This window comes from Rhinolophus sinicus, linkage group LG02 (genome assembly GCF_036562045.2).
Source record: "Rhinolophus sinicus isolate RSC01 linkage group LG02, ASM3656204v1, whole genome shotgun sequence".
Taxonomy (NCBI): domain Eukaryota; kingdom Metazoa; phylum Chordata; class Mammalia; order Chiroptera; family Rhinolophidae; genus Rhinolophus; species Rhinolophus sinicus.
Genome location: NC_133752.1, coordinates 63,056,402 through 63,076,222, shown reverse-complemented (window position 1 = coordinate 63,076,222; position 19,821 = coordinate 63,056,402). Strand labels below are relative to the sequence as shown.

At 33.1% G+C, this 19,821-nt stretch overlaps 1 protein-coding gene across 2 annotated transcripts in view; it reads right to left on the bottom strand.

Annotated features, from left to right (window-relative positions):
• The window catches only part of TECRL (trans-2,3-enoyl-CoA reductase like), an 83,801-nt gene that overhangs the window by 51,935 nt on the left and 12,045 nt on the right, over positions 1-19,821 (bottom strand). For both annotated transcript variants that reach the window (XM_074324493.1, XM_019756999.2), the window contains exon 2: positions 718-769. In XM_074324493.1, the coding sequence (XP_074180594.1) occupies positions 718-769 (52 nt within the window). The remainder of the gene's footprint in view (positions 1-717; positions 770-19,821) is intronic.

Genomic DNA, 19,821 nt, shown 5'->3' with positions numbered 1-19,821 from the left:
ATGGCACCTTGACGTGAGCTGCCGCTGAGCTCCCAAATGGCTCAGTTGGTTGGAGTGCATCCTCTCAACCACAAGGTTGCCAGTTCGATTCCTCGACTCCTGCAAAGGATGGTGGGCAGCACCCCCTGCAACTAGCAATGGCAACTGGACCTGAGCTGCGCCCTCCACATCTAAGACTGAAAGGACAACAACTTGAAGTTGAACGACACCCTCCACAACTAAGATTGAAAGGACAACAACTTGACTTGGAAAAAAATCCTGGAAGTACACACTGTTCCCCAATAAAGTCCTGTTCCCCTTCCCAATAAAATCTTTAAAAAAAAAAAAAAAATCCTATGTAGAATCAAATTGATAGATATAAACACATGGAGTAAAAACTTTGCTTAATATTTTGCTTTAATATGAAGAAATACATTGTGTTGATTAATGCCTTATATATATAGGAAGTATTCTGTTAGAATGAAAAATGTTCAAATATGAACTAGAAAACAGTTTTGTGAAAAACCAAAAAAAATGTTGAGGATTAAGCATTAATTTGAGAGTAAGATACAAGAATGTGCATGGTATTTAGCCTAATATTATTTCCTAGTTTCACATTAAAATATACTTTTCACACACTCTATCCATCATAATGCAACTTATTCCTACAGAAATATTTGGACCAATTTGATTAAAATAAGACTGTAAGATAAATTCAAAAGTCTGTATAAAACTTACATTCTTTGTGAAATTTTTGTTTAACATCATGAATAGTAGATGTTTGCATCACCTGAAAAGGAGAAGAAAATAGAGACAGAGAATTACAAAGAAAAGGGATTCATCTGTTTGCTGTATATTGTTTTTTAAGAAAACATAATTTAATATGTTTAAACTGTAAAATTATTACAAAATATCCTGTTTGTTTTGGTTAGCTTTTCAGTCACTGCTGCTTTGACAACTTGAAACATTGCATCAATATACCTTTTCCAAAATTTTAATTTGTATATAGCAATAATGAAGTTATTGTATGAGTTCATCCTAATATATATGTCGAAAATATATTTTTGAATTTCCTCATAATTTTAAATTTCTGGTTTTCAAATGTGTGAGATTATCAGTTAAAAGTGTGAGTAAATGCACAAGATAGATATAAGTTAATGAGTGTATGACCGAGGGCCTGAGAATGTGAAATTGATTTATACGGATAAAGAGGGACATGTTTACTTCAGAAAATCATGAGGAAAAAAAATTATGTCTAAGCCCACTAGTTATTAAAATTCCCATCCAAAATTATTATCAATCCATCAAAATCTGTGATAGGTATATAATATGGATCCTTTAAATGTATAGTGGTTTGACCAATTGTTTGGTCTTAATCTATTCAAATTAACTCATTATAATATTAGAAAATGAATAAAAGAAATGTTTCATCTAAATTGGAAAATTTGTGATAAGGATAGTTCTATCCAAATACCTCAAGCCATCACAAGACTGTTTGACTTTCTGACTTGTTCATATCAAAAGACATTGTGATGATTATGCAAGAAAAATATTTTTTCTTTGTCTAAACATGTAAAGAATATTGTGTACATGAAATATTTATTTATTTATTTATTTATTTATTTATTTATTTATTTTTTGTTACGCTAACATCTGCTCATTGCTGTTTCGGAAGGTGAAATGAAAAATAACATGCAAGGAGGAATAATGATAGTAATACTCATACAGTCCTTATTTGCATTATTATGTTATATTTAACATTTTTATATATTAAAGTATAACAAGGAATACATTTATTTTACCATTTTCCACTCCTTGTTTAGTAGAAATATAACCAAGGGTGTGCTATACAACTCGATTTTTTTTCATTGTTATTTTATTTATTTTTATTCTTTTTTATTTTAAGATTTTTGTAAATATAGAGAATACGTGATATTATATTAGTTTCAGGGGTACGCCATATTTATTCAACACTTATATACCCAAAGAAGTGATCACTATGATTAGCTCAGCAACCATCTGACACTGTACAATGCTAACACAATATTATTGACTATATTCCATATGCTGTACATTAAATCCCCATGACTTATTTGTTTTGTACTTGTAAATTTGGTTCTCTTATTCTCCTTCACCTTTTCCGGGCTTTTTAATTTTTCAGTTACAGTTTACATTCAATATTATATTACATTAATTACAGGTGTACAGCCTAGTGGTTAGACATTTACATAATTTAAGAAATTATCCCCCTTACTAGTCTAGTACTCACACATAGTTATTGGCACTATACATAGTTATTACCATATTATTCACCATATTCCTTGTGATTTACATCCCCATTACTATTTTGTAACTACCAGTTTGTACTTTTTTTATCCACTCACCTTTTCACCCTGCCCCCAATCCCTCCCATTTATCACCCTAACAAATTTAGTACCCATCTGACACCATACGTAGTTACTATAATATTATTGACTATATTCCTTATGACATACCCTGCATGTCCATGATTACTATGTAATAACCAATTTGTACTTCTTAATCCCTTCCCCTTTTTTACTCACCCCCAACTCCCTCCCATCTGGCAACCATCAATATATTTTCTGTATCTATGAGTTTGTTTCTGTTTTATTTGTTATTTTGTTCTTTAGATTCCACATACAAGTGAAATCACCTTGCATTTGTCTTACACTCCACCCAGCACAACACCCTCCAGGTCCATCCATCACTGCAAATGGCAAGAACCCATTCCCTTCCCTGGCTGAGCAATATTCCATTGTATATATGTACCGCCTCTTTATCCATTTTTCTGTTGACAGACACCCAGGCTGCCTGCACATCTTGGCCATTGTAAACAATGCTGCAATGAATATATGTATGCACATGTTCCATTAAAGTTCATTTTGGTTTATTCAGATATATACCCTGAAATGGGACTACTGGGTCCTTCTTTGTCTCTTGTTAGAGCCTTTGTTTTAAAGTCTATTTTGTCTCGTATAAGTATTGCTACCCCAGCTTTTTTGTTTTGCTTTGTTTTGTTTCCATTTTCATGCAATATCTTTTTCCGTCCCTTTACTTTCCAACTCTGTGTGTCTTTCAATCTGAAGTTATTCTCGCATAGGCAGCATATGTAAGCATTTTGTTACTTTATCCATTCAGCCCTCCCTATGTCTTTTGAGTGGAGAGTTTTAACCATTAACATTGAGAGTAATTGTTGATAAACACATAGCAATTGCTATTTTATTATTCATATTTTTTATTATTATTTTTCTATCTTAAAGAAGTCCCTCTAACATTCCTTGTAAGACTGGCTTGGTGGTGATGAACTCCTTTAGCTTCTTCTTGTCTGGGAAGCTCTTTATCTGTCCTTTAATTCTAAATGATAGCTTTGCTGGGTAGAGTAATCTTGGCTGTAGGTCCTTTCTTTTTGTCACAATGAATATTTTGTGCCAAACCCTTCTATCTTGCAAAGTTTCTGTTGAGAAATCAGCTGACAATCTGTGGGAGCTCCTTATACATTACTAATTGCCTTTCTCTTGCTGCTTTTAGGATTTTCCCTTTGTCTTTAACAGTTGCCATTTTAATTATAATGTGTCTTGGTATGGGCCTGTTTGGGTTCATCTTGTTTGTGACTATCTTTGCTTTCTGGACTTGTATGTCTATTTCCTTCACCAGGTTAGGAAAGTTCTCTGTCATTAGTTCTTCAAATAGGTTCTCAATCCTTTGTTTTCTCTCTTATCCTTGTGGTGCCCACATGATGACAATGTTGTTACTCTTGATGTTGTCCCAGAGGTCTCTTAAACAATTTTCATTATTTTTGGATTTTTTTCTTTCTTTTTGCTGTTCTGATTGGGTGTTTTCCACTACCTTGTCTTCCCCATTGCTTATTCGATCCTCTAGTCTGTTGGTAATTCCTTCTAGTGCATTATTCATTTCAGTAATTGTATTCTGACTTCTAACTGGTTCTTTTTTACAGTTTCTGTTTCCTTTGTTATGCTTGCTATCTCTGTTGAAGTTCTCACTAAGTTCCTTGAGCATCCTTATAAGCATTGTTTTGCACACTGTATCTGGTAGGTTGTTTGCCCCCCATTTTGTTTAGTTCTCTTTCTGGATTTTTCTCCATTCTTTTATTTGGAATGCATTTTTTTGTTTCCTAATTTTCTCTGTCTCTCTGTGTTTTTTTCTATGTATTAGGCAGATCTTTATTGGCCAGGTGACCTTATGTAGTAAGTGCCCTATGGGGCCCTGACACATTCTCCCTAGTCACCTGCTCTAGGTGCTCTAAGAGTTTCCCTTCTGTGGATTTTGTGTGCCCACCTTTTATGGTTGATTCTTGATTGCTTTTGGAATGTCAGTAGGTGGTATTGACCCTCAGGCTGATGGGCTGTGGGGTTTGGACAGTCCACAACTTAGAGGCTGATGTATGAGGGGCTCACCCCACTGGATGGTATTTGCTCTAGTGGGTCTAGTGCCTGTTGAGACCACCCTTTAGCTGTGCCACTTGTGGGGCTAATTGGGTGCTGCTCTGTTATGGCCTAAAACCAACCTCCAAGTATTTTGGTTCTGGGACCTCTTGTGAGGGGCTCTGGTGCAGGCCAAGTTCACTCACTGCCTATGACTGGCTGGCAACAACCTGGTAAGAGCTCCAAAGCAAACTGTGATTGTTTGCTGCCTATGCTAACCGTGGAGGTGCATGGGAGAGGTCACGCTGCAAATTGTGGATGGCTGCCTGTCATGCAGGAACGCTAGTCTTTCTCCCCGCACAAGAACGCAGGATATGGTGAGGCCAAAAAGGAACACCAACGGCGCCATAGATAGGGGAATCATACCACTATATTCTCGCTGGCATCTGGGTTGGAGACACAGAAAGCAGGAGCCACACGATCCACAGCCTGCCATCTGCTTCTCTGCCAACCAACCAACCCCCCGGTGTAGCCATGGCAGTTGTATCAGTGGCTAATCGCTAACTGGTTACACCTGATGGCCAACTAATTATAGCTCATGGTCATCTACTACCCGAGCCAGCACTTTTCCACGTGATACCGAGAGCCTGGAAACTGCTCTCTGGGACTCTGTCCCCACACTGACACAAGTACCAGGCCTAGGGTAACTCCACAAAAAGCTGGGGCACACTGAGGTCAGTTTCTGTCTGCTGACTCCCTTAAGGATCAGACACTGGTAAAGCCTTGTTGGTACACAAGTTGGGTGAGGCAGCACCTCAGAGAGTCACTAGAGTGACAAGAATTGTGACCAACAGGTTAATGTGTTAGGTTGGTGCAAAAGTAATTGCAGTTTTTGCAATTATTTTTAACCTTCTAAACCGCAATTACTTTTGCATCAACTTAATATTTTCTGGTTTGGTGCTATCACTGAACAAAAGTCTCAGAGCTCACCATGGCCAGCTGTTGACCACCTGGGTCCTGCAGACTCCAATAGTTTTTCAAGAAAGAGTGCAATGCCAGCAGTGCTGGTTTCTCTTGGAGAAAGTGCCTCAGGTGTTGGGCAAGTTGTGTTGAGCAGAGTCCCAGTGAGTCAGCAGGGCGGAGCAGCAGAGCTCACCAGGCCAATCAAATTCAGATTTGGCCTGTGGGGGTGGGCTCAACACAGGAAGACAGCTCGCACCTGTCAGCTGCACAGGCACAGGAGGAAGCTCCCTCACAGAGAAAATGGCACCTGTCCTCCAGCTCTTGCTCCTAAGCCACACACCTCACTCTGACCCCTGTATGTCTCCGACGTTCCCTGAGTTACTGTTCCTCCACTGGAACCCAAGGTGAGTGCCTGGGAGTGAGAGAGTCTGTGTGCAGACCTTTTAAGAGGACGCCTGGGTTTCCCTCAGCCTTCTGTCCCACCTAGATGGTTGGAATCCCCATTGTTTTACACAACGTGATGTGGTGGGGACTCCTCTTCTGGGCAATGATACTCTGTGCTGGGGAGGCTGTTGTGGGTTGGGGTCTCTTGTTCCTCCGGAGGGGAATGTCTACAGCTGAGATATCCCTCCAAGTTCTCAACCAGCCCACGGAGGTTTGGGGCTGTCCCGTTTCGCATCTCCACCCCTCCTACAAATCTCAACTTGGCTTCTTGTTTATATATAAAGTTATAAAACTTCTGTTCAGCCAGACTTCAGATGGTTTTCTAGGATTATTTTTCTATAATTTAGTTGTAATTTTAATGTGTTCCTGGAAGAAAGCATGCACAGTGTTTCTCTACTCTGCCATGTTGGATCTCTCCAGATTTATTTTTCTGATGTCTTCTATGCATACGGTTTACTAAAGAAGAAAACTATAAGATTTAAGCATTGGAGAATTATATTAATTTCCATTCTTGTTATGCTATAAATTTAAAAAAAAGGACCATAAAAAATTATCTGAGTATGAAATTTTCAAATATTTTACAACATGGCACTTTTCTGCAAGATGTTAGGAAATATTTGAAAAACAGTTTTTAGAGACAGTGCTATATATATCTATATCTATATCTACATATATATATATATATATATATTCATATTGAACGTATGATATTATATTTTAATTTTGATTATTCAACACTTATATTTGTATAAACTGGTGGTTTGTCTTAACAGTGTTCCTTGTTTTATCTTACTGTTACTTAATCATAAAGCACTCTTGTAAGTTTCTTCCACTAACAGGAATGCCTAAAATTCACATGCAGTTCTCTAGAGTAACAAGTGTTTATCCATCAGTCATTTTAAGGACCATCCGATTTGGAAAAACATAAAATTTTCATCATCAATAACACCTCTATTATGGTTTGCTATGTGTCAGCTGTCATTTTCTGAGAGCATATTATCTTTTGTTTACATACTGGCTATTCAAACAATCTATAAGTTCCTTTAGGACAACGGCATAGTGTTACTGTATATTGTGTTTCTATATGTAGGACACCATATAGCATATAATAAAGTTTAAAGTAACTTTTATTGAAATGAAAAATAAAGTTGTAAGTGCAAAGTCATGTGAAAACAGGTAGACGTTCCTTAATCTGCTAAGAAAAGTCTTTCACAAGTAGATTTGTGTGGAAAAGCTATATGCTTTTCTTAAAACTAGAATAATGTAAATTATAATCTTCTAATTTGATGTATGCATTTATCTCTGAAATTCTAATCTTTCCTAATTAAGCTTATGTGCTCCTAAAAGAAACCTACATGTGGAAGAGGGTTGTTATTATAAGCATTGAACCAAGTTTATAATTTTATTTATATTTTTAAATTTCATTTGACTATCCCGTGTTAGAAAAGTGCTGATTTTGAATAAATCTTTCTTTGAGAACTGCCTTTTTAGGAAAAATTTTGGTTAAATCCAGCAAAATAATTTACCATTAAATGATTTAGACAGTGTTGCTCAATTAGCCGTAAGTCTCTGTTTGATAAATTCTTTTGGGCCTTTAGTTGTATTCAGAGCACAAAGAGAAGATAATTAACAGAGCACGTAAGACTTTCTGATTGCTAAATTGGTGTCTCAGTGGCTTCACCATGAAGTTTATTCATAATAACTTCTAATTTTTAGCCAGTTTTACAATCACTTAAACAGGACAAACTATCATCACAATAATTGATGCATTTTTATATATCATAATTAATTGCAGATGGGAGAAATAGGTACCCCTACATCTGAAATTCTGAAATTCTCATTAACATTTCTTTCTTGTCAGAGAAAATTAATCTTAAAATATTAAATCTTAAAATATTAAATATTAGATAAATGATGTTTGTTAGCTGAACCAAAAATTTACTTCTAAATTTTAACCAAACGTCATAATGGAGGTTTGGTTTATCATTACTTAATCCAACATTTAAATTGATAGACTTAGAATAAACTTTTCACATTCAAGTGATTAATGTAAGATTTGTTTGAATTTGCCCCACATAAAGTTACTATAATATTTTACACACAAAATATAAATTTTTGTACTATTGCTACTTTTAAAACAGTATTTTAGCCACTTTCTCAGGAACTCTTTGAACTGAACAGATGTCTCCAGAATACTGTTTCTCCTGCCTAGAGAAATGATAATTAAAAGATAAGGAAAAACAACAACCACTTGAAATTCATTTGACAGAGAAATTGGGATGTGCAATCCAAAAATTGTCAGTAAACATTGTGCAGAAAAGAAATATGTCTACCAATAAAGACACAGAGAGAAACAGAATGCAAGATAAATAGAAATGATTAACTATAGAGTGTGAAAATACACACACACACACACACACACACACACACAAACACACAAAATATCCAGTGTAGAATTTCTAACTGGCAAGAGCTCTTTCTTTCTAGTTTTGGGGTCACAAGGAAGAAAACTAAACTAGCCTAGAGAATCATATTTTAAGTTTGCTTAATTCAGGAAAGTGGGAAAAATACCTCTGAGAATTTCCATTAGAATGTTTTACACTACTAAATAGACTATGCAGTTGCATGTATTTTATTCAGAATGGAAGGGAATTTTCTGACTAAGCAAATATTATATTATTAGTAAGTAATCTTCAGATTGTACCTAACTATAAATAAGCCATCTATATGAAAAATATTTTTATAAATCCAGAATATGTATTATATTTTATAGAATATTAAGAATTTTCACTGAATAAAATTGGCACTACACTATGAATGTGCAAAAAAATCAATATTAATAAGGTTTAAATATTTTAAATTTAACTATATTTTGTTCTAATCTAGGTTGTAAAACATATACTCTAAAAATATTCCAGAAAGAGAATTAATTTTTTTTGTTCCCAAATATGAATTATTTTCTAATTTATAAAATATTTCCTTATATTTTCAATGTTATTATTTCACATATATATATATATATATATATATATATATATATATATTTATTACAAAATAAATGTCTAGGATATGCTCCTTAATAATATTTATATGTAATTTTCTGGGAATGAAAGTATTTATATAAAAGCATATTATTCAGATACATATATTTTTTACAACAAAATATGTATTATAGTTTATAGAATATCAAGAATTATCATTATGAATGAAATTGACACCACACTATGCATGTGCCAAAAAACAAAAAAAAGTCAGTACTAATAAGGTTTAAATATTTTAAATTTAACTGGATTTTGTTCATTATTTAAGAAATTGGAAAACTGCTTCATATCTATTATATTTCTGTATATATCACAACTAATTATTTTAAGTGAGATCTTTGTTTCATTCAAAATTTTATATATATACATACATATATAAACATATATTTCAAAATTTTGTATCATAACATGTTTCTTTATATGTGGCAATAGCACATTTGGTTACTGTCTTTTCCATTCAAAAAGAAAATAAGCATAAATGTATAATTTATTATTTTTAAGTATTCACCATAGGAAGATGTAAAAATATATTTATCTGAAAATACGCTTTTATATAAATACTTTTATTCCCAGAAAATTACATATAAATATTAAGGAGCATACCCTAGACATTATTTATTTTGTAATAAATTTATTTTGAAATAATAACATGTAAAATATAAAGAAATATTTTATAAATTAGAAAATAATTCAGATTTTGAGAACACAAAATTTTTAATACTCTTTCTGGAATATTTTTAGAATATATGGTTTACAACCTAAATAAGAATATTTTAAGACAGGATGAAACAATAAAGATCACAGAATTCAAAGCATACTTTTAAGAATAAAATAAAGCCTAGTAGAATTAACATTTATGATTTTTTTTAGATGATATTGATTATGTTTTTCTATTGAAAGTTTGTGAAGCCCAGGAAATATTCTTGCAGTCAGGAAAGTTTACATGTAACATGGCATTACTGAAATAAGTTAGGAAACCCAAGTCACTTTAAATGAAATGGTTTCTGTGTAAATACTGAAGGAGCATTTCAAATACGAGTATTACCTCTAAGAAAACAAATAACTAATCGTGTTTTGTTTTTTTTTAAATCTGTTAAAAACACTAGTACTCAAATAACAGTAATTTTCTTTTCCAAATAATCACAGGTATTATTGTATGAAAACTGTTATACTGTTATGTGAAGAAAGTAGTTAATAAATGAATGGATATATTATCCATCAGTTAATCATTTAGCTTCATGATCATAGGAAAAATTACTAAATGTATGTGTGTGTACTTCAAGTTAATTCATATTTATTTTGTTGAAAAAAGTGGTATTTTTTAAATACAAAAATTCTACATCAATAATACAGTTCATTAAAATATAATGCAAATGAAACTAGAAGGAGAATATATCTATGGGGTAAGTTTTAAATCTAGTTTGAATTTTTAAATTATAATCTGTAAAAAAATTTCAGGGATCATATTAAGAGATACAATTGCCTAGCAATTACCAGAATCAAAGGGCTTTTTTTAGAATAAGTATGTATTTATAAGTCTGTTGAAAAATTATTGATTAAAACATAATTGATTTCTACTTAATGATTTGCAGTGACAATAATTGGGACATTTGCTAAATTCACTTTGTCTTCAGTTGTATATAGGAAGGATAAAATTTATACATACCTTCAATTAGTATTGCCATGGAATATGTCTTGAGCAAAGACTCAACTGTAGTGAAAATAATGAGAATGATAAGTAATAGTGGGCTCATTACTAGTAGGATTTGCGAGATATGCTAAAGTAATTGTGGTGACACTATTATCTATCAATCTGTTTTGTGTGTATGCATGTATGGATATAGACTACTAGAAATAAAAATGTACTTTATCCTGTACAGTTCTATCCCATGCTACTGTGGTGACTGCACAAATAACCACAGTATTTTGTAGATTCTCCTATCAAGCGGGAATTTTTTCCCCCAGGCCTCAAATTTAGGCTGACCTTTTGATTTGCTGTAATCAAAAACGTGTTGAAAGTACAGCTGTGCAAGTTACAAATCTAACACTCAATAGGCCGTGTATGTCTATTTGATAACACCCTTGATCAGTGCCATGTTAAGGAGCCTGAGCTAGCTTCCCAAGTGATAACAGACACCTGGACCTGTTGCTCCTATTCCTTCAGCTAACCACCTGGTCAGTCAGTCACCCAGCTACTTGGCAGCTGGCTGCGGGTACTTGAGTGAGACTAGCAGAGATCTAAATCGCCAAATAATAGAATAATTAGATAAATAAATGGTCTTTGTTTTAACCTAGTAAGTTTTTAGTAGTTTGCTATCAAGCAGTAAAGAACTATCAAAAATATTAATCATTTAGAGGAGAAAAGAGAAATACATAGTCAAGTGCCATATAGCGATGTTTTGGTCAATGATGAACCAGATAGGACAGTGGTCCCATAAGATTATAATGGAGCTGAAAAATTTCTACCACCTAGTGACATAGTAGCTTTCTTAACATCATAGTGCATTGATGTTCTTCACATTGATGTTTGTGGTGATGCTGGTGGAAAGAAACCTACTGTGCTGCCCGTGGTATAAAAGTATAACACATACAATGATGTGCTATATGTAATACCTACTTGATGATAATAAACAACTATGTTATTGGTATATGTATTTACTATACTATACTTTTTAATCATCATTAGTTATTATCATCCTCTTTCAACTTATAAAAAGAAAATTTGCTGTGAAATGTATGCTTTTTTATGCCAGTAACAGCCTCATACATCTTGTGTTTACTGTCTGTTGATTGCATAATTTTGTCTTGTGCTTAATTTAATCTCTTGTCATTTTGTATTGTGATGTGCTACACAGACGTTTAGCCTAGAAGCAATAAGCTATACCATATAACTTAGGCGTGTAGTAGGCTATACAATCTAAGTGTGTTTAAATGCACTCTATGATATTTATACAATGATGAAATCCCCTGATGACACATTTCTCAGAATGTATCCCCATTGTTAAGTGGTACATGACTGTAGTTCAATCATTTAATTGTACAAATTAAAACCAAATTTAGTAGGGTGGTTATTACTTTTTAAAAATTTATATCTGGTTTTTAAACCACCTGAGCAGTTAACTTTGTTGTATAATTAATTTGTTTACCTTGTCTTCTACTGATGATATATTTAATAGATATATTGATTAACTTTAACTTTAAAATATGCATTCAAGCTTCAAATTTTATATACAAAAATGAAACTAACATGGTACCTTTGTGATATATGTCATACTTTCAGTTTTATAGTGACTCTGAAACTGTGACTCCCAAATATTAGATACTTAGCATTAGTATTCAAGATACTTAATGTTTGCTTTTGAAAAATGCACAATGCAGTTAAACTGAATTTCAGCAATCACACACACACACACACACACACACACACACACACACACTCACACATGCTCCAAATTATTATGCATAAAACTTTTCAATATGTGGTTTATTCCCCTGGTGACTAAGGAAATGCTCATGTTAAGACAGACAATATATCTTGGGAAATGATTTATGATGGGTAGCCAATTTCCTAAAAAATGTAGGATTTTACCTCTCTTTAAACATCAAATATTATTAATCTATCTGATTTGAATACTCATCTCACTAAAATATATGTCTTGTCCTACCAAGAGAAGGATAATTTAAATGGTTCTTGGAAACTGAAGGTTTGTAGCAAAATAGATTATTTTGGCAAATACTTGTTCTATTCCTCACCTCCACTTCTCTAGAAAGTGATATTGGTCGATGTTGGACTTAGCTCTTTGGCTTACTTTGGATAACAGAATGTGGGCAGAAGAGGTAGTATGTCCATTTCAAGCCTTAGGCTTCTAAAAGCATTATGAATTTTCACATATCCATCTAGGACCTACTAACTTCTACTATAAGTATGTGTCTGGAAGCTTCTGGTTCTTATTACTTGGACATGTCCCTATACTTGCTTGCTAAAGGTCTCACTTGTCTTTCTGGCTTAGCTACCAGGCAGCTAAGATTTTTCCAACTAAACATATAAATTAATAGGATTAGAATGAAAAATTGAGGCTCTATATATGATTAAAGTGAATAAACTTTAGCACAAAAAAAAAAATGGAGTAAATATCTTTGTTGAAGAGTCTTTGCTTACTCTGGTAGATTTATAATTGTTCAAAATATTTGTTGTTCTTCCCTGGGCAGTCCTCCCAGAGGTAGTAGTTTGTATCTCCACCATGTTGAACTCTGTTTTGGTCATGTGACTTGACTGACCAGTGAACTGTGAGAGGAAGCAACATGTTTAACATCCAAGCAGAAGCTTTAAGAGCCAGTGTGTAGTTCACGAACTGTTATGGAATGAATGTTTGTGTCCCTTCAAAATGCATATGTTGAAATTCTAACACACAGTGATATAGTATTTGGAAGTGGAGTCTTTGGGAAGTAATTAAGTCATGAGGGTGGAGCCCTCATGTTGTAATTGGTTTCCTTATAAAAGAAACTCCAGAGAACTATTTACCCTGCTAGATACAATGAGAAAATGACAGTCTTCAACCTGGTAGCGTGGTCTCACCAGAATCCCACCATGCTGGCACCTTGATCTTGTACTTTCAGCCTCCAGAACTTTGAGAAATGCATTTATGTTGTTTATAAGTCAACCAGTCTATGATAATTTATTATAGTAGCCCAAACTAAGATATCACTTCTCTGTTCACTCTACCTGGACCTGAAAATAACAATAGTTGTTTCATCTACCTGGTTCCAGAATATAGAACACTCAGAGCAAAGCCATAGCTCATCCACTGGGCATGTCATATGAGTGATAATTAAACATTTTTTATTGTACATCATTGATTATTTGGAGTCATTACCTAGTCTAGCCTGAAGGGCACTGTTATGTATTAAATATTATCTATATTTTAAAAAAGGACAGGAGTTTTTTTAGATAACTGGATTAAATTTATTGATGTGACGGGACCTCATATCTTATACCTTGATTGACATAGATTTAAAATGACTTTCAAAATATCAGAGATTGCTTCAAATGTTGAAGTGATGGTCATACATTTTCTTTTACTTACTTCAAGATTTATGTTACATTATTTAAAATATGAAGAATGTGCAATGAGTTTGAAGAAAAAAGAATTAGGAAGGAAAATCAACTTCAGAAAATTAATGGATTGTTTGACAGCAAACCATAGATAGACATGCTACAATTATTTCTGCACCATTAGCTCACTGCTCTCATAAATGCTACTACATAGTGCCAGCCCCTGAAAGTGATTGCACTGTGGCTACTTCATGTTCACGGAAGAATTCATCCTCAAAAATTGAACAAATTCAGAGTATTTTTCACTTTAGAGAACAATGGAAATTTTATTATTTAATGTGTCTGATATTCTGAAAAATGTTTGATGATTAAATGAGCCATGAAGCTTCGAAATCTACATCGTATCACTTTCATGATCATGTGTAAAGAGTAAGTCATTATTTATCTACAAAGCTAATCTCATTCATTCCCATGACATTGAATGCCATATATTTCCATACTGTTAAATGTATATCTGCAGCACAAACTTGTTCTCATAGCTGCAGATGTATATGTAAAACTTGATATTTAATATTTATGCATGGAAGTCTCACAGTGATCACAAATTTAAACAGCCAGAACTAAATACTTTGTGTGTTAAGCCAAGAACTACTTCTACTCCATTCATGACACCAGTATTCCATTTTTTTTAAACCAGAATCTTTATATCAGGTATGTTAACCCAAATTCATGATCTGAGAAATATGGGAGTTCTGTTAATTCAACCTTGTATATTTAGAAACAGACCACTTCTGCTGCCTATTTTGCTCAGTATCACCTACTAGATATCTAGTATATATTATGTACTCGTTAAACATTTGTTGATGCAATCAAAATCCAGTGGCTAGACTGAGTATAAAGTATAGTAAATTTATTAAATTATTTTGTTATTTTATAAATCTGCCTTTCATGTGTTTTGTTTGTTAAATAAGTTCAGTTTTAGCTTTATGGAGGTATGATTAAAAAATAAATGGTAAGATATTTAAAGTGTACAAAATGATGATTGCATTGCATATGCATTATGAAAAGCTTCCCCCCATTCAGTTAATTAACACACCCATTATTTCACATATTCACCTTTTTTGTTTGCTAGTTTTTGGTGAGAACATTTAAGTTCTACTCTCTTAGCAAATATTAGTTATACAATACTGTGCTATCAGCTATAGTTAGCATGTTATACCATAGATCCTCTGAACATATTCATCTTGCAACTGAAAATGTGTATACTTTTACCAACTTCTCCTTATTTCCCTTATCCTTCAATCCCTGATTTGACTTTTTGTTTCAAATTCCACATATGAGTAATAATATGCAGTATTTGTCCTTCACTTAGCTTAATACCCTCTAGATCATGCATATTGTTGCAACTGACAAAATGTTCTTGTTTTTTATGAGTGAATAATGTCCCATTGTACATGTATACCACATTCTCTTCATCCATGTATCTGTTGATAGACATTTAGGTTGTTTCCATACTTGGATATTGTGAATAATGCTGCTGTGAACATCGGATTACAGATGTCTCTTTGAGATAATGACTTTGCCATATATATATATATATATATATGACCAAAAATGGGGTATATATACCCCAAAAATGGGATGGTTGCATTATATGACAGTTCTATATTTAATTTCTTAAGGAACTACCATACTGTTTTCCATTCTCTGTACAAGAGTTCCGTTCTCTATCCAAGTGTTCCCTTTTTTCTACAATATCATCAGCATTTGTCATCACTTGTCTTTTTGATAATAGTCATCCTAACAAGTATAAGATGATATTGTGGTTTTGATTTGTATTTTCCTGATGATTAGGGATGATGAGCTCATTTTTATGTACCTGTAGGTCATTTATATGTCTTCCCTGAAATGGAATAATGTTTATGTAGGTTATTTAATCATTTTTATATTGGGTTATTTATTTGTTTTTTGGGGTTTCTTTTTCTTGTTCTTTTTTTTTGTATTGAGATATATGTGTTCCATATGTATTTTAGATATTAACCCCATGTTAGGTATGTGATTTGCCAATATTTTCTCCCATTCAATAGCTTACATTTTCATTTTGTTAATGGTTTACCTTGCTGTGAAGACACATTTTAGTTTCATGTAGTCATGCCTTACAGTTTTAAAATGAGATTAATTACATTGATGTGTATGTAAAGGTTTAAGAGGACAAATTAGACAATGATATAGAAAACAGCTATTCTCTCTCTTTCTCTTTCTTATAAGTTTTTATAATGATGGGGTGATCTTTCATAATAAATTGACAAAATCATGAAAGCCATGCAATTCAAGTTTCATTGAATCTACCTTTCAGAATAATCTAGGTTGGGACAAAATCTTAGTGGTTTAAATAATATATGCTTCTTTTTCACAGACTACATGTAGACCATAGATTGGCTGGTAGAGCTGCTCTGCATTTTCCTCACCTTAGTATCTATACTGGAAAAACTGACAACATATGGAATATTGCTTCTTTCCAAGGCAGAAGTTTTTAAAAAACAGAGGTGGTTAAATTAGATTAGATGCTTAAAATTCCCCTCTGGACGTAAATATATGCCTTTCACCCGTATTTCAAAGCACAAAACACGTTACTTCAGAGAAGTAGGAACTACCATGTTCCTGTATGAGAACCAGCAAAAACAATCTAAATATATACCATTAATGTTTACCAGAGTCTACCCTTCTCATCATGAAATATTTGGTCCTCTTCCTCTGCATTTTCAAAATACACACACAATATCTTCATGGAAGCAGTGCAACATTCCTTTTAGTCATGGTATCAATCTCAAAATCCAAGGTGTCTCAATGTTATAAGGTATCTAAACCAGAAACCGATGACCTAAAAGACAAGGTCTGCTCTCCGAGAGCCCACTTTCTACCCATAGGTGTTTGGGGAAAGAACAATAATTTTAAGACTCATAAAGTCAGTTTCCACAAATGATCAAAAATTTATTTTCTTGTCTAAAATATAGAAAACCATAAAACCAGGTACTATTCCCATCTTTTCTCTTCATGCGAAGTAAGAATACATCATGCATTTTAATAAATCATGTTAATTTAATCTCTTGATATATATAAATATATAGATGTTATATATTTCAAATATCATCATAATATATATATATATATATATATATATATATATATATATATATATATATATATATATATATATTATGCTGTAGTTGGAAAATTCAGGTTCCTTCAGTATGGGGGGGTGGATAGGATACAAAATTTCATTCATTTTCTGTCCTTCGCACAAGATGTATGCTTTTCATCCTTGACCAAGGCATTATTTTCCTGGGCACATAACATAAATAAAAATAGCTCATAAAATGTTAGATAAGTAGAAGATCAGCTTTTTTGTTACATAAGGTATAAGGTGACCTCCATCATCAACATGACCTACTACGTATAGTATACTTAAAATTATGATTGCAAGTAATAATAAAAATTCCTTTCCTACTGCATATAGCAGGAAGCTTAGCCTCTGGTACTCATGGTCCAGAAGTGGTAATTATCAGGCATTATAACAGCATCATTATCCTCATGTTCTGTAGCTAACGTTTTTAAACTTAACTTTTATCAGTCTTTCAAAACTAGAAAAATTGATCTTCAATACTTGTGCAGGACACAGCCTTCTAGACTGCATTCATCTCACAACTTAAATGTAGAAAAGATAACCATAGAATTTATAATCCCAATTAAAACAATATTAAATGTAAAAATGTGCTATTGATAAACACACAAAGAAACAGGGATAAAAAGTATGCTATAGATAACAAATTCTACCTCTGCTTTTCTGAACTTAAACTGTCCTAATATAACTGCTATGGACTTATAAAGACAGTGAATGTTATTGAATCCTATGAAATAGATCAATTTCAATGCTCGATATATGCTAATACTATCAATGCTATTATTTTTATATAGGTGAAAATATTTTCTCACTGAAGTGAGTTTTCTAGGTAGTTTTGTGTTATAATTAAATAATTGTCTCATTTGTCTTTTACCTTAATTTGTCAGAGAGAAATAGCACTGGAGATCATAAATACTGCTAGCGGTCGTAAGTAACATCATTGAAATGCTTAGTAAGAGTCCAGCACTATCCCAAGACCTTTTATCTTTGCTAAAGAATTGAACTCAAACACCATCCTTATGGCTTAAGATACAGTATTATTTTTACTTTAAAGATGAGAAAACTCTGACTCTGAGTGGTTAAGTAATTTATCCAACTCACAGCTAATAAGCTACAAGGATGGACTTTGAATCCAAATAGCCTAGTTTAAACCTTGTACCTAACAACCTTACTGTACCATATAGTGGAGAGGGAGAAAAAAGTGGAAATGAGAGGTGGAGGAAAATGTGTTGAGTATTTACGAGTACTATGTAGGAGGTACTACTTTAAGGTCTAGTTAGAAAATGCTTGGTCATTATAAACAACTTTATGAAGTATGTAATACTGAGACTCTTTAAAATATAAAGAAACCATGGTCATGAAATATGTCTTCCTAAAGTTACCCCACTGATTAGTTAATTAATACAAATAAAATCCTTTTAGAAAGTGTTCACTGTCCAGATATGCCTTGCTGCTCATAATACCTACTTCAGATATTATAGTTTAGATCTTAACATAAACTTGATCACTGTTAGTAAAACAAATCAATCATTACCCAAAGCTAAACTAATATGATATGGTAAATATTTATGATAGTTTGCTGTTTCATTCAAAAATATTAATTGAGTATGAATTATGGACAAGTAACTTTGTTATATGTCATGCATATAGGAGTGTAAACACATGCACACACACACACACACACACACACACACACACACACACGAGTATTACTGTTTTAACACAATAACCAGCACATATATAGTGTATTCTATGTACCAGGTATTCTTTTAAGCAGTTAACTCATTTAATACTTCTAACAACCCAAAGAGTTAGGAACTATTATTATCCCCAGTTGATAGTGCAGAAACTGATTTACTTAAATGTTATGAGGCTTGCACCCTGTCACACAGCCAATAAGCCACAGAGCTGGATTAAATACAGGCAGTCATGTACCTAAATCCATGTGCTAAAACACTGTGGTGCAATGGCACACATTGAACTATTATTCTAGAAGAAATGAGACAGACTACTAAGAAATACTTATGTAATATATCTGAGGGTGATTAAGTTCTAAAAAGAAAATATAAAGAGATCAGAAATGATCGAAAGAAGTATGATTCTGTTTGGAAGGTAAGGATATATGAGTAAAGGCTTTAACTAGGAAGAAAATTATGTAGATATCTGGAAGAAAATTCTTTCAGACAGAAGAATCAAGGGCAGAGACCATGAGGGATCACCACATCAAGAGTGTTTGAGAAATGGCAAGCAAGTCGGAGTGTTTGTAGCAGAATGAGATAGGGACAGCTTGGTTAAAGATATGACCAGAGAGGTGAGGTTGCAAAGATAAATCCATAACCATTTAGAGCAGAGGATAGCAGTTTGGATTTTCTTCTGAGTAAGTTGTGTAGTTGTTGGAGGGTTTACATTAGAGGAGTGACATAATATAACTTAGATTTTTAAAAAATCAATCTGGTTTTTGTAAATTAAACAGATTCTAGGTGACAATTGAAATGGTAATGCAATAACAGAACCATTTCACTTGTAATAATAAATTTCAATTCTGTTTTACCTAGTGATGTGAAACATATGGGCTGTAACTACATCTGATAGAAACTATAGTATCTTCATTGTTTTGTTACATATCCTGTGGGTGTTCAGTAAAGACCCAGGTAGATCAGTCTGTATGCTAGCAGTGATGGCGATTTAAAGTAGGAAGCTACAAGCTCATGAGGAGTTCTATTAGAATAGAATAAAATGATGTACTGATTGATTGGC